Source organism: Rhopalosiphum padi, chromosome 3 (assembly GCF_020882245.1).
Source record: "Rhopalosiphum padi isolate XX-2018 chromosome 3, ASM2088224v1, whole genome shotgun sequence".
Classification (NCBI taxonomy): Eukaryota; Metazoa; Arthropoda; class Insecta; order Hemiptera; family Aphididae; genus Rhopalosiphum; species Rhopalosiphum padi.
In genome coordinates this window covers 28,947,364-28,961,285 of record NC_083599.1, presented here as the reverse complement: position 1 = coordinate 28,961,285, position 13,922 = coordinate 28,947,364, and the positions used below count along the sequence as shown (strand labels likewise).

At 28.5% G+C, this 13,922-nt stretch overlaps 2 protein-coding genes across 2 annotated transcripts in view; one reads left to right on the top strand and one right to left on the bottom strand.

Annotated features, from left to right (window-relative positions):
• The window catches only part of LOC132926316 (uncharacterized), a 75,603-nt gene that overhangs the window by 29,458 nt on the left and 32,223 nt on the right, over window positions 1-13,922 (bottom strand). Inside the window, exon 3 of the mRNA XM_060990665.1 lies at window positions 1,964-2,146. Coding sequence (XP_060846648.1) covers window positions 1,964-2,146 — 183 coding nt within the window. The remainder of the gene's footprint in view (window positions 1-1,963; window positions 2,147-13,922) is intronic.
• On the top strand, window positions 8,936-10,803 carry LOC132923828 (PRKCA-binding protein-like). The gene is made up of 7 exons (XM_060987802.1): window positions 8,936-8,979; window positions 9,036-9,150; window positions 9,276-9,404; window positions 9,488-9,761; window positions 9,875-10,008; window positions 10,065-10,264; window positions 10,410-10,803. The coding sequence occupies exons 1-7, from the start codon at window positions 8,936-8,938 to the stop codon at window positions 10,690-10,692; spliced, it is 1,179 nt and encodes a 392-aa protein (XP_060843785.1). The 3' UTR covers window positions 10,693-10,803.

Genomic DNA, 13,922 nt, shown 5'->3' with positions numbered 1-13,922 from the left:
AAAAAAAATAAATACAAGTACCGCACTTTGAGCTTATTCCATAAAAGGTCTTGCCAAAATATAATACCTTTCTAATTTGTTAATAAACAGAGCATACCTTATAATTTTTTTTGTGTATATTTTGTTATTATATATTTTCATAGTTAAGGTATACATGAAAATAGGTCTATTATTATAGATTCGTTGGCATAATATCTCACGCTAATTTTACAAGAACTATACTACAATAGTGCACTGTGTATTTTTATGTATAGGAATAATAAAAAATATGTTGTGGAAATGGCCAAAAACTAATTTTAAAATAAAGTAACAAAATGCATAATTTGTTTTAATTATATAATTCGTAAAATTAACAATTATTAAAAAATGTATTTTTAATTAAATGTAAAAAAGACAAACGAATAAACATCTTAAAGATGTATTGATCTCACAAAAATAATTGTATATGCAATAAAACGATAGGTATGTATTATAATAAAATAATTTGTTTTTATTTGAGTGGGACATTTCAATTTTTTTTTTAATTTTTTTTTATTCGGTACAATATTAGAACAGGTTAGTCTCCTCCACACTATTATACTACAGTGCTCTGCGCAACAACATCCAAAAACGAATAACAATTATATTATAATAAAGGTATTAAACACAGTCATGTTAAGTATAAAAATGTAACACATATACCTACATAATATATACGAGATTATGCATAACGCTAACGGGCAACGGCACGTCAGATGAGTCCCGAATATAATATTATAATATTATTTTACCGTTCGTCGATTGGGAAAAAAACAAATCGATGTAATTAATGCGTACACTAATATTGATGATAGATAAATGCAACCCTTACAATATTACTTTATTAATTTCGTCAAAGTGGTCGTAAACACTAAGCGTAGTGCCGTAGTATATTATAATAATATTATCGTAAATTTCATGTGCAAGTGGTTTGGTGTATTATAATAATAGCATGTATTTTGGTTTGATTTTCACCCTGACGGCAACCCGAGAACGATTATTTTGTCAATTAAAAATTACAATATGGTAGGTAGGTACTGGTATTATGGCTCCATCCAATATGTACGTATAAAATTAATTACATGCGATGATAATATTGTAATTTAACTGTTGGTCGGATGAAGATAATGTACAATGCGCGATGTAAACTTATAATTTGATATAACGAAGGAAACGTATTTTTGTTTGATGTTCGTATCCGCGATAATTTGCTACAAGCTATTTTAGTATACTTTAGTCTATATTATTATAAATACTGAAAAAAATGATTAAAATATTATGGTATGAAAAAAAGAAGTGCACTATAGCTGTAAAAAATTAACGAAAATACAAAAAAGTTATTATGACCTACTTGGTTATATAAATTACTTCCACTATAAAAACAATAATATAATTGCAGTATTTTATGTATTCCTACGTATACAAAATAACATTATTTTAGTAATATCGCAATAATAATCTTATGAGTTTAGTCCTCAACCGAAAACTTGTTCGAGTAATTCACCTAGATCCTCTGCCTTGGAAATCATTGACATGTCTATCCACCCATTATCCCAAACTATTTTTCCACGGATTCAAATTGAGTCGGGTGTATTTTATATTTGATTAATTATATTATTATACTATCATCATTCAATACAAGAACACTGACCCGAAAAATAATGTCATTTGAGGGAAATTGTATTTAGATTTTAGATGACTCGAGCAAAATTAATTATTTAACGTCAGCGATGCCAAACTAAATCATGTACTATACCGCATAATATTATGGCAGATAATTTATTTTTAGGCCGGCCTATCCGGGTTTGATCTTAAAATATTATAAACACTTAATCTAATATAGTTATCAAACAACAGATTTTATTTTTTGTTGCAGGTTATTCTTGCACTATAAATTATTGTATCGTTTAGGTATACAATAATTACACATTAAATATCCACTTACCGAATTGTGTTCGCTACCGTCGTGAGACAGAGCTTCCCTGGTGTCATTAAGCACGAACACGTTCTCCCTACCGACGTCGTCGACACCTTCTTCGCCGTTAGGATAGAGCTCCGTTGGTCCGGCGCCACTGCCCACCACCACGCCTCCTTCCGTGGTGATCGACTCTTGGCACAGCACTCTCATCTAAAACGAGACAACAATTTTTAATAAGCAAATAATCGGTTGTTAATTTTAAAAAAAAAATTAATTATTCACCGATAATTTTATATCAGTGACAAAAATAAATATGTTATGTTGATTTCTAAAATAAGTCACAATAATACATTGCAATATTCGTGAAGTTCCTACAACGATTTTCTACATCATAGGTGTTTGGTTTACCAACAATTCAATTTTTTTCTACTTTCACCTCTTTTGACGAATCAACCATTTATATAATTATATATATTAATACACGTATAGGTAAAAAACTAAAAGCGTGTTCGGATAAAGACGGCGACAGCGAGAAAGAGAGAGAGATAGAAATAGAGATAGAGTGAGAAAGAACAAAACTGCAGAGTGATGATAGTGGTAGCGACCGAAAATCGTGTTAATCCTTCGGATGACTTGTCGCATTGACGAGAAAAGGGCTTTGGCCCCGTCGCCGACATGGGTCGTTATATTATTATCAATGTGTATATATATATAGATATAGATATATATAATATGGCTTTGGAACATATTAATTTGATTGGACAAGCTATATATATCGTAACTCTTAAACACCGCAGTCTTGGCACGCCGGAAGAGATGATCCGACACGATCAACGAACCGCTGCATCTATATTATTGTATGCAGTCACATTCTGCAGTTGAATTATGTTTAATGATTATTAACAATGGCGTGGTATTCACAAGATTTTATTATTTTGAGAAGGGTAATGTAATTATATAAATTATATTAAATAAAATATCTGTATTTTACCGTTTATACTGCCATCAGGGGAGAGGGCTAGGTGTGACTACACTACGCTCTGGAAACCGTTTGATATATTATACTTATATACATACATATATAAATATATTCATAAATGTATACGAGGATAATCCACTAAAACTAGCTATAATGAACATATTTTGCTATATAATTCGAAGAGTTTTTATAATACTCAAAAAAGTAAATCTGTTTTCGTACGGTATTATATATGGTGAGTTTTTTAGGTTTTTTTTCTTAATAGGTACGTACATTTTTATTTCATGCTTGAAAGCAAAATACTCTTCCAAAATATATTAAAGTTGAATAATGTCAAATATTAAACGAAATATAGAATTTTAAGTGTTTAAAACTTAGACGAATAAATTGTGAGATACGACTTTTACGAAGTACCTACGACCCTTGCCATCTTATTCGATATTCAATACGTTACCTATACATCAAAGTGTTTAGAAAAGTACTTGGTTTTTATATAATATGTTTGAGGTGAACCTTGCGCGGAAAACATCGATTTTTGTTGTTTAAATTCTAAAATATATATAGGTAGTTACTAAATTTTTCGCCCATTCCGTTATTTTACTTCGATCGAATTTTTATATCCCTTTCAGAGTTATTATCGTATATTTTTGTTTTTCCTGCCACTAATATTTGTGGCAAATCGCCGTTTACGATCTTCTAGAAATATTATACTATATAGTACTACGTTTGAGTTGCTCGTACATTACTATAATATAGTAGTATAATATTATCAAACTACAAAAATATGATTTTTTAAAAACTAATACAATCTAAAATTGAATTTTCAAAAAAATTTAATATTTTTATATCGTTTAAAGTGATAAAATATTGAATAGGAAAATTGTTTTAGAGATTATAAAAAATATAATAACTAAATTTTGGAAAAAAAGTTCATACGAATTGTGTATTTCGTATAAGTAGCTTCGATTGAATCCAAAATATATATATTTTTTTTTAATTTAAATTGAATAACGTAAATCAAGTTAGATATTTTTAAGATTTTAATTCTTTATTAGTACTAAATATTTTGAGAGTATTATTTAAGATAGTGGTATATTAAAATAATTTATCATAAAGCACGATCAAACTAAACAGGCGAAAGGAACCAATTACATTTATGCAACGGGAAATATCAAGGATTGCCGTTCGTGATTGCTATTTGTACGTATATTATTCTCGGAAAATCTTAGAATAATCTAATAATAATATTATCGTTGTCAGTGTTAATGATTTTACGGATAAATTATAGAGACACGTCGTATAAAAAAATTCCACGTTTTTTTTCCATTATTATAATATTATAATCTTTTGATGCTTGCACTTAAATTATTGCACGCCGTCTTTTAGCGTTTTTAAGTGCTTACATCTTCAAGCTCTGATGAGTAAATATTTAACTCGTAAGCTCTAAACTATAATGTATACTTTGTCTTAACAATAACAATATAAAAACATTAGGTACGCACGGCACGACACGGCGACTGGCGAGTATCATAGATATCAGGAATAACGATAATGATGCGATTCGCGTTTTAACACGAAAACGGTGTGCCGAAGACGCAATCCACTCCACCCGCGCGGGCACAGATCTCGGTGCGGCAGTGCCGACGATATAGATAATAATTTTTAGAATGCCGTAACAATATAATGTTGTTGTATATTGTGTTTTATTGTTATATGACGAATATTATATGTGAACATGTGGTGTGTTTTTTTAATCTCGATCTACATAATAATATTATCATAATGCTCTATAGAAACCGAATTCGTACGCATTTGCATATTTTTTCTGGGTAATGGTAAAGTGAGTTAGTAAGCACGACAAACGTTTCGCAGTGGTGTGAATTGAAATACAGACAGTTTTAAGTGCACATTTTAAGATTAAATTTCGATTATTTTGTGATGAACAGTATATATTTGAATTATTTAGGAATCGAGATACATTGTTACGAGAAAAAATGATTTTTATATTATACTTAAATATTAACCACAAAATAAATTTATAAAATATATGAATTTTGTCTTCTCCGCAAGTTTATAGTTTCAAATTCAATAATTTATATATTGTATTGTTCAACAACATTTTATTGTAAAAATTTAAATAAATATATTATTATTTTTACTATTACATAATCTATTGCACTATCATGTGAATAATAATGTATCTAAATTATTACCTACCGTAGTTGTATTAAGTACAAGTACAATATAACTACCTATTAATATTATTCATTACATGCATATTATGTTGTATTTTATAAGAATAAGTCTACGTACATAAATCCACAACGTCATCTCATATAAATTCTTATAAATCACAAGCATATTGTAATATAATATTAGTATATTATACAAATCAGTGCCAAGTAGCGAGCGCACGTGTTTATTGTAAACTATAAATGATAATATAATACATACATGTATCACAAACGGAGGGAAGAATAGGCGCGATTGATATAAATTACTATACAATTGAAGTACTTATTATTGTGTTAGAATAACTATATTGTATAATAAAAATACTATTCAGACAGTGAGCTAATTCGTACTATTATGTCTATATAAGTTGTTGTACAAATAACATGTTATAGATATATAGGTACTAAGTACACAATACACATATTATGCTAATGTCCAATATTAACAAAATTGTAAGCACAATTATGACCACCTATGGAGCCTAAGTGGTAAAATAAAACAAAATTTTATGAATTTTATTTAGACTCTCGACAATTTTTATTCTTTAGAAGTATAAATTAATAATGATATTTAAATAACTGTTATATGATTATATATTTATATTATAATTTGATGGGCTGTATATTATTATGCAAAAGAAATGAAAATGATAAAACGTTATATTACCGTGTCGTATACACACAATAACACAAAAATATATAGTATACGATACAATAATGTAGTCTCATATCGTTATCATCTATTGTAATAAACATTCATATTTTTCAATAGCTTTTAAATCATATGTTTTTTTTTTATGTTTTCCTTGTCACAATATCAATCGGAGTCTGAAGATCGTATAAATATAAAATATTTAAAATAATACACAGAAATACCTCTTCGGATTTTTAATATTTTCGTCTTTAAGTATAATACTATAATAATTATATTATTGGTCCAATAATAATTATTAGTATAGATTATTGAATATATGGCGATATTATTTGGTTATACGGAGAATCGTTAATTTGCAGTTGAAAAAGGCCAATCGCCAAAATGTCAATATTATGATATTATAATATGATTATGTATTTGTGATTTATCACGAGAGCACATAACAGAAATAAAGATTCGACGTGGATAGGATAGTAGGCGTATAAATGTATACATTATACGATTGAACGGAAGTCGTAGATGATGTATGTGAAATAATAATAATATGGTCGTCTGGAACGGTACTTATGTAAATTGTTCCGCGGCCGGACGTTCGCAATAAACCCAACGTCCGGCCAGTCATTTTCTGATCTGTGCACAACCGTCAACTTAAATCGCCACGAATCGTATTGTGCGGTACGGTGTAATCGTCAGCTATAGGTAAGCAAGTAGAACAATTTAGAATGTCAATAAATTGTCTATGACTTTTAAACGAAAATATGTGGTGTAAGTCACGGTGATTTCAAGAGATCGTAAAAATCACTCACCGCCAATCGACCAATATACGACAATAATACTAATTTACATACGACCAGACATTTCAAGATCATAAAAGTAATAATGTAATCTAATAAAGTAACCTTACAACAAAATGCATATATTAGCAATATTTCGTTTTAAACGTAAATGCATATTATGTGAACCGAAACAAATATCAAACGTTATTGTAATTATTAATGTACATCCAAGAGAACCATAATATACGCGTCTTTTGAGGTATTATCCAATTGCATATGAAAAAAAAATATTCTGATAATTTTTGATAAATCGATTAATAAGTGTAATAATATAATTATTTCGTTTATATAATTTTATTTTACTTTCACCTTAACAAACTTGAATGATTATCTAAAAACATGCCCATGTCACCAAAGCTTTAAAGAAGTTTCGGCGATGGCCATTTCATTTATTTCTGCGAAATATCATTGATTTTCGTATTATATGTCTTTGGTATGACGTATAGTGTATACAAAACGTGGAAAGTTAAATTGTATATGGAAATTATAATTTGTGAAGGTACTATATGATGATAGTCACAAATTGATTTTCGACGAAAACGCAATAGAAAAAAAATAAATATTTATTTATACGTATACAAATAATATATTATTATACTTTCATCAAATTGACTGTTCTTCGAAAAATATGTTTGCTAAAATATCGTTCGCCGAAACGACTGGATATCTACCAATTTATAAACCTTAGAAAGGCATTTGGGAAACTTGAATAATAGTTTAAACATTCAAAGCCATACATGGTGCTATATTGAAACGTCGTACAGATCTTTATATTATTATAAATATTTTTAATCAAAAATTGTTACAGACAAAGTTGATACATTGTTATTTATTTTTATAAACACAAAATTCATAAACCGCGATTTTATTACCTACTGCATTTTTTCGTCTTTCAGTGACAAGAGCACAGTTATTTTTACGGGCCTTATTTTTTGTATTGCATAGCGCACGTTCTTTTATAATAGTACAAAATAAATACAACAATGACGTGTTGATATCACAACGAGACGATGACGTGTGTACGAAAAGCAAATACATACAGTTAAGATTCGTGCGAACAACTACCGTTTCTCGAACGCGTGTGTGAGAGCTGCGTTTAACATATTACAATAATAATAATAATGTAATATGATATAATAATTGGTTTCGTTTAATCGTTAATTCTACACACGTGCGGAAAATATCGTACGCACCACCGCCGCCGCCGACGCAATTAAATAAAACATCTGTGAGAATATTATTATTTCATTCAAAATGTTGTTGTAGTTATAGTGCCCCGTGAGTAAACAATAATTATTATTATAATTATTACGAATTACAATTGACGCAGCCAAATCGCCGCTATTATAATATTATAATACCGCGTGCACAAAAAAAAAAAAAAAAAACAATAATAATAATAGATATATAATACATTATAAATTTATAACAGTAGTATTATGCAGACGTACATTGTACTATGTTATCGAAAAACTCTATTTGTGTATGTTCACTACGTCCATATAAAGTAATAAGGTACCTAGTCATTGTAGAATTTCATTTTTATGCTAATCGTGGACAAACATTGCCGTGTCGTTTCGATTTTTATTCTTTAAAATCACAGTAAATAAGGTTCAGCTGGTTTTAGTTTTAAAAAGTATATAATTAATATCGCTTGTACTTGTCATGTAAAAATAACTTAATGCTATTTTTATTAATTAACTAGTCAGTTGTACAATCTGATAGTTGTAGCTCGATAAAAAATGAATAAATATAAAATACGGAGCTATGTCGTCGGTGTAACTATAACTTTTGCGAACTAATACGATCAAGATGGTCAATTTACCTGTTGCGAATTGGATACAGCATTCGTTGTATTTTCAAACGTAGCTTAAACTACCTAATCTCCAAACTTTAACTTTAATATTTTAACATTTTTACCATCATTTGTACAGCATTATACTGTTTCCTCCCAAACATTAATTAAATAACGATCAAATCAAAATTTTGTATTAAATTCGGTAGGGTTGGATGAGTCTTTTGATAATATAATATTCCATGACCTATAAATATTTTATATTTATAATATTATTAAATTACTGTATAATATCCTTTTTTTTTTTAAGTTTTACTTTAACACCATTTTAATTCCAGTTAGTAACGATTCATAATTTATTAAATGTATTAAATACGTTTCAAACGATATTATTTTTCATTGCTATGGTTATTTGTTTAATATTAATAAATTATTAAGTTCTACTTCTACTCATGTTGTATTATTTTTTCACAATGTATGGATATAACCTTATTTAAGCAATGGATTCTATACACGATGATCATTGTTTTAACGAAGATAAAATGTAAGTTTAAATATTTCCTCCATCGTGATATTTTAATTTTAACACAACATGTTTAGGGGTATAAAAATAACATCTGGGGTTGTTACAATTAACAAGGACCCGAAAACCAATCGTATAGGTATCGCAATAGGCGGAGGACCTCCTTACTGCCCTTGTATATACATTACGCAGGTTTGTATATTGCTATAATATCCATAATATTTTCTGACAAATATCGATTTCTATTATGTCAATATGTCATGCATCAAATGTTAATCATAAGTAAATCATATTTTATGAATGATATTATGTCCTAGATTTTGGAAAATTCACCAACTGCATTAAATGGTATATTAGAAAGTGGTGATGAGCTTTTAGCTATTAATAATGAACGTGTTAGTGGATGTGACAAAATGGAAGTATCACAAATGATACGGACAAGTGGTGTGAGTTTAATAATTCTTCTCATTGACGTAAAACTGAACTATTTTTATAATATTTAATGTGTGTTAATTTATTCGTATGTAAGAATCGAGTAACATTGAAATATAACAAATTAGACGCTGATGTCCAACAAGGTAAAACGTTGGATATTGTATTAAAAAAAGTTAAACATAGACTAGTTGAATGTATATCTACCACTACTGCTGATTATTTGGGTATGTCTCGTGCAATACTTGTCGATGACAGTCTTGTTAAACGCTTAAAACAGCTAGATGATTTGGAACAAGCATATCGTTGTTTGATTGATCACACAGAACGTGTACTAGGTGCGTTTGAAGCTCTGACCCAATGTTATAAAGGTAAATTATACAGTTTTAAGTTACAGTATTTTTAATAAACAGTGATTTGAGTGCTTGCCACCAATATTCTATAAATTGTTTTTTCATTACCTATTTGTATTAATTTCCTGCAGAATTTGGGGACTCATTTGCAGAAATAGGTGTTAGGGAACCACAACCTAGAGCTAGTATGTCTTTAATGCGCTTTGCTGAATATCACAGGCGAATGGAACATCTAGGTCAGATGCTAATCGAAGTTTTAAAACCAGTAAGTATAAAAAGTTTACATTGTTATATTTAATATAAGTAATAGTTCCGAAATAGATATCCAGGTCATTTGGCACATATCTGGAAAAAGCTATTCCAGATACCAAGCAAACAATACGCAAATATGCCGATGTGAAATTTGAATTTTTATCTTACTGTTTAAAAATCAATGAGTTAGACGGTTTGGACGATATAGAGGATTCTAGTTCAACAAGCGTTCCTTTATATCCCATTGTAACAGGCAATTATGAATACAGGTATTTTAATCGATACAAAACAAAAATATATACCAATTTCAAGTTACCTACATAAATAGAGAGTACCTAAACATTAAATATAATTTACTAAAAACCATGTTATATTTAAACACTTAAAACCATATTATCGTGTGTTTTTGTGTAGACTTCTTTTGAAATGCAAACAGTCAGCAAGAAAACGATTTCTTGCTCTTAGAGAAGACGTTTTAACCAAAATCGGACTATTGGAAAATAAACGCGTTCATGATATTGTAGATCAATTTCAAATAATTGCTTCACAGATTGCTAGTTTTAATCATGAAATAAATTGGATGATACTTGGAGGGGATAACGATACTAATGAACCACCGCTCTTTCCTATTGAAATGGATTTGAAATGCACTGCATTTGAATATAATTCAGTCCAACCAGTTAGTGAACTTGACTAAGATGAACTTAATGACGTAAAAAACATTTGTATGTTTTATTTAAATTAACTAATTTACTATGGAAATAGTATTTTACATAAATTATAGAAAAGTTTAATAACCTAAAAGTAAACAGAGAAAACAAAAAAATTGAAAGTAAGTAGGTACTTATAATATTATTTTTTATTTAAAGTATAAGTAATTAACTAAAAACAATAAATCTATTTCAGCTTTAACAGAATTATTGCAATATATTATCTTTGGATACAGATTAACCAAATAATGTAAGCCAGTCTCACTGAACAGAATCATCCCCATTGCGTTTAAGACATAATTTTCTTTTTTAAATTAGTTGAAAATTATATTTATTTCTATTATTAACTCTTACGCGTTTATATGAATATATTAATATCTATGCATAAAATACACTTTATATGTGCGTATACCTACTAGTCACTTAATCTATACAATCGTTTTATCTATTTAGTATTTATAGTTTTCATTATCATCACTAAGGATGGTCAAATCCATAGACCTTAATACCTTATATATTTTCTACTTAGAAATGGTTTAAAAACTTTTTGAATGTAATATTGTGTAGATTAAGTATATATATATGTATAATACTAAAATTTATATTATGATAAAAAAAATCGTTTTATAAATATATAGTATAAAGTGTATTACTTTAAAAGTTTAAACTAACAAAAAATAGAATTAGAAATATAAATATATATTTAACAATTAGTGCCGAATTTATTATCATTTAATCTAATTTAAATAATAATTGTATCTAATGTACAATTATTTTAAACTAATAAACTACAATATGAATTATAATAATCATTTAATATTGTTTAAACTCTATAATATTATGTTTATTTTTTTTTTCTATTTGAGTAATATTATTTATTTATTTATTTAAATGTAATATAATTCAGTTAAATTTAAAAAGATTTGTTGGCGTCATAGTATTAATTATAAGTATAAACAATTTTGCATAATATCGTTGCCAAAATCTAGGTATAATATATTAAAATAAAATTAGAAATGAGAGATTTTCGATTGATTTATTATAAAAAATTATTATAATCCTGTTGACATCGGTACGCATTCAGATTCGTTACATGTATTATACAACGAGTGGAGCAATTGGTTTTTACGATAATCTGTGTTTATATTTATTTTTTATCTTTCTGTAAACACTTTCTCTCACCGGGCTGTATAGTAGTTGAAATTGTAGAATAGAAAGGCGTAAAAAGCTCAGCGCGCGGTGCGTGCACTTCTGGAGATTGAAAAACTGATCACAGAATGTACTATACATATTATGTATGCGAGTAATTTCAAGAGAATCTCGAAGAACCATACGCAAACAAAACGGCGCAAAAACGATATAATAAACAAGCGAGCAATGGTTTTCAATAAAATCTCGATCTTCAACGATGTTTTATTATCATTACGAAGTCCTCCGACTCTACTGTGTTTTTCATTCATGATGCTGTCGATACTTATATACATAAACTCATTTCGATGTCTTTTGGAGTGCCGAAAGCGTAGTAGCTTAGCTAAAGAAATGTAAACTTCCATTATGGTTTTTTTTCTTTATTTAATACTTCTTTATAAAATTTGGAATTTTGAAATACAATCATAGAAAAGTTTTACTGTACTGTTACTTTTATTAACATACTTAAGCAAAACAACTCACTTACTACCTACGTGGGCCAAATAAAGATGAACTTCCTAACAAAAAAAAAAAAAAGGAGGAAAGGATTATGACATAAATGGACCTATTGACAATATTAAAAATTATCGAAACTAAGTTGTGGGCAAGTATTATACTATACAGTGAAGGTAATACGATGGACAACAAAATGAGAAGTCAAGGGCGGCTATGACTGAGGCTAGTCAGAGAATCGAAAGATAATAAATTTATGACGACAGAGCAAGGGCAACCATGACTAACATTCAAATTTGAATGGACAATTGTCAAATTGACATACGGATGTGTAACCAGCTGCAGCAATATTTCCAAGCTCAATAAAATTTAACATTTACGCGAACAATATCCAATTCTCTACGAACGCAAGTCATTTGATACTCGTTTTTATTGCATATAGGTACAACAATGTAAATATATGTGAAATTGTATCCAATAAACGATGGCGGCGAAAAGGAAACACCATGAAAACAACTTCCCTATCGTCGTAAGTTCTAAACGAAAAAATAACGAAGTAACGCACTGATAGGAAACGTATCACTTTAAAGTTGGTAATTTATACCTTTTGTGTACAATAATTATAGGTTTTTAGTCGCGGTCCTTTACCGCAAAGCGTAAACTTTTAGACGCGTATAATTATGTTCGTGAAAACTATGATACACCCCCCCCCCCGCAGACCTACGAAGTTTAATTTCAACGAAAAACACGAAGAATTTTCAATACATTATAAAGGTCAGCACTTATAGTGTGCAACTAAATAATTGTTATTATAAAAAAAGTTATAATATTGTCAATATAATATAGGCAGTATTTGTTTAGGTATAGATATAACAATTTGTTGCCTTGTATAGTTGTTTCTAAGGTTTTACATTGTTGTGCAATTTTTTGGATTTTTAATGTGTATACTGTATAAGTACCTACAATTTTTAAATATTAACAGACTTATTATTTTTTATTACCTATTATACTTATTAGTAGCACAATATCATATTATATTAAATTAAATATTCCTCAAATACCGTTTGATCAAATTATAAACACCGACACCGCAAGCGCATATTTCATCATCATATTGTATCTATATATAATTCATAGGTAGGTACCAAATAAACAGTATGAATCCAGGCCCTAGCTAACTGCTGCTAATAATTACTAGTTATCATAAACATGTAACTGGATACACTTTTCTTGTAAGTCGCCATTATAATATTGCATTGTATAGGTACCTATTATATTATGTAATTATTCAACTTATTATTATTGATTATTATTTTTTAAAAATTCGTTACAGTCCAAAAAAAAGTGTAAATACCCACTATAAAGTATTCATGGGTATGTATTTTTTTTTCAAAAACGCTCTCAACTGATCTTTAAGCCAAAATAAATTATAAATAACTCGGACGGGTGGTCTTGATGGATATTAATTTTTTTCTTTTTTTTTAAAAGGTGAAACCATTTGTAACTAAGCGGACGATACAATAATTGTATTGTGTTCCATCATTATTATGTCTACCGATGTATAGGCACTCGGATC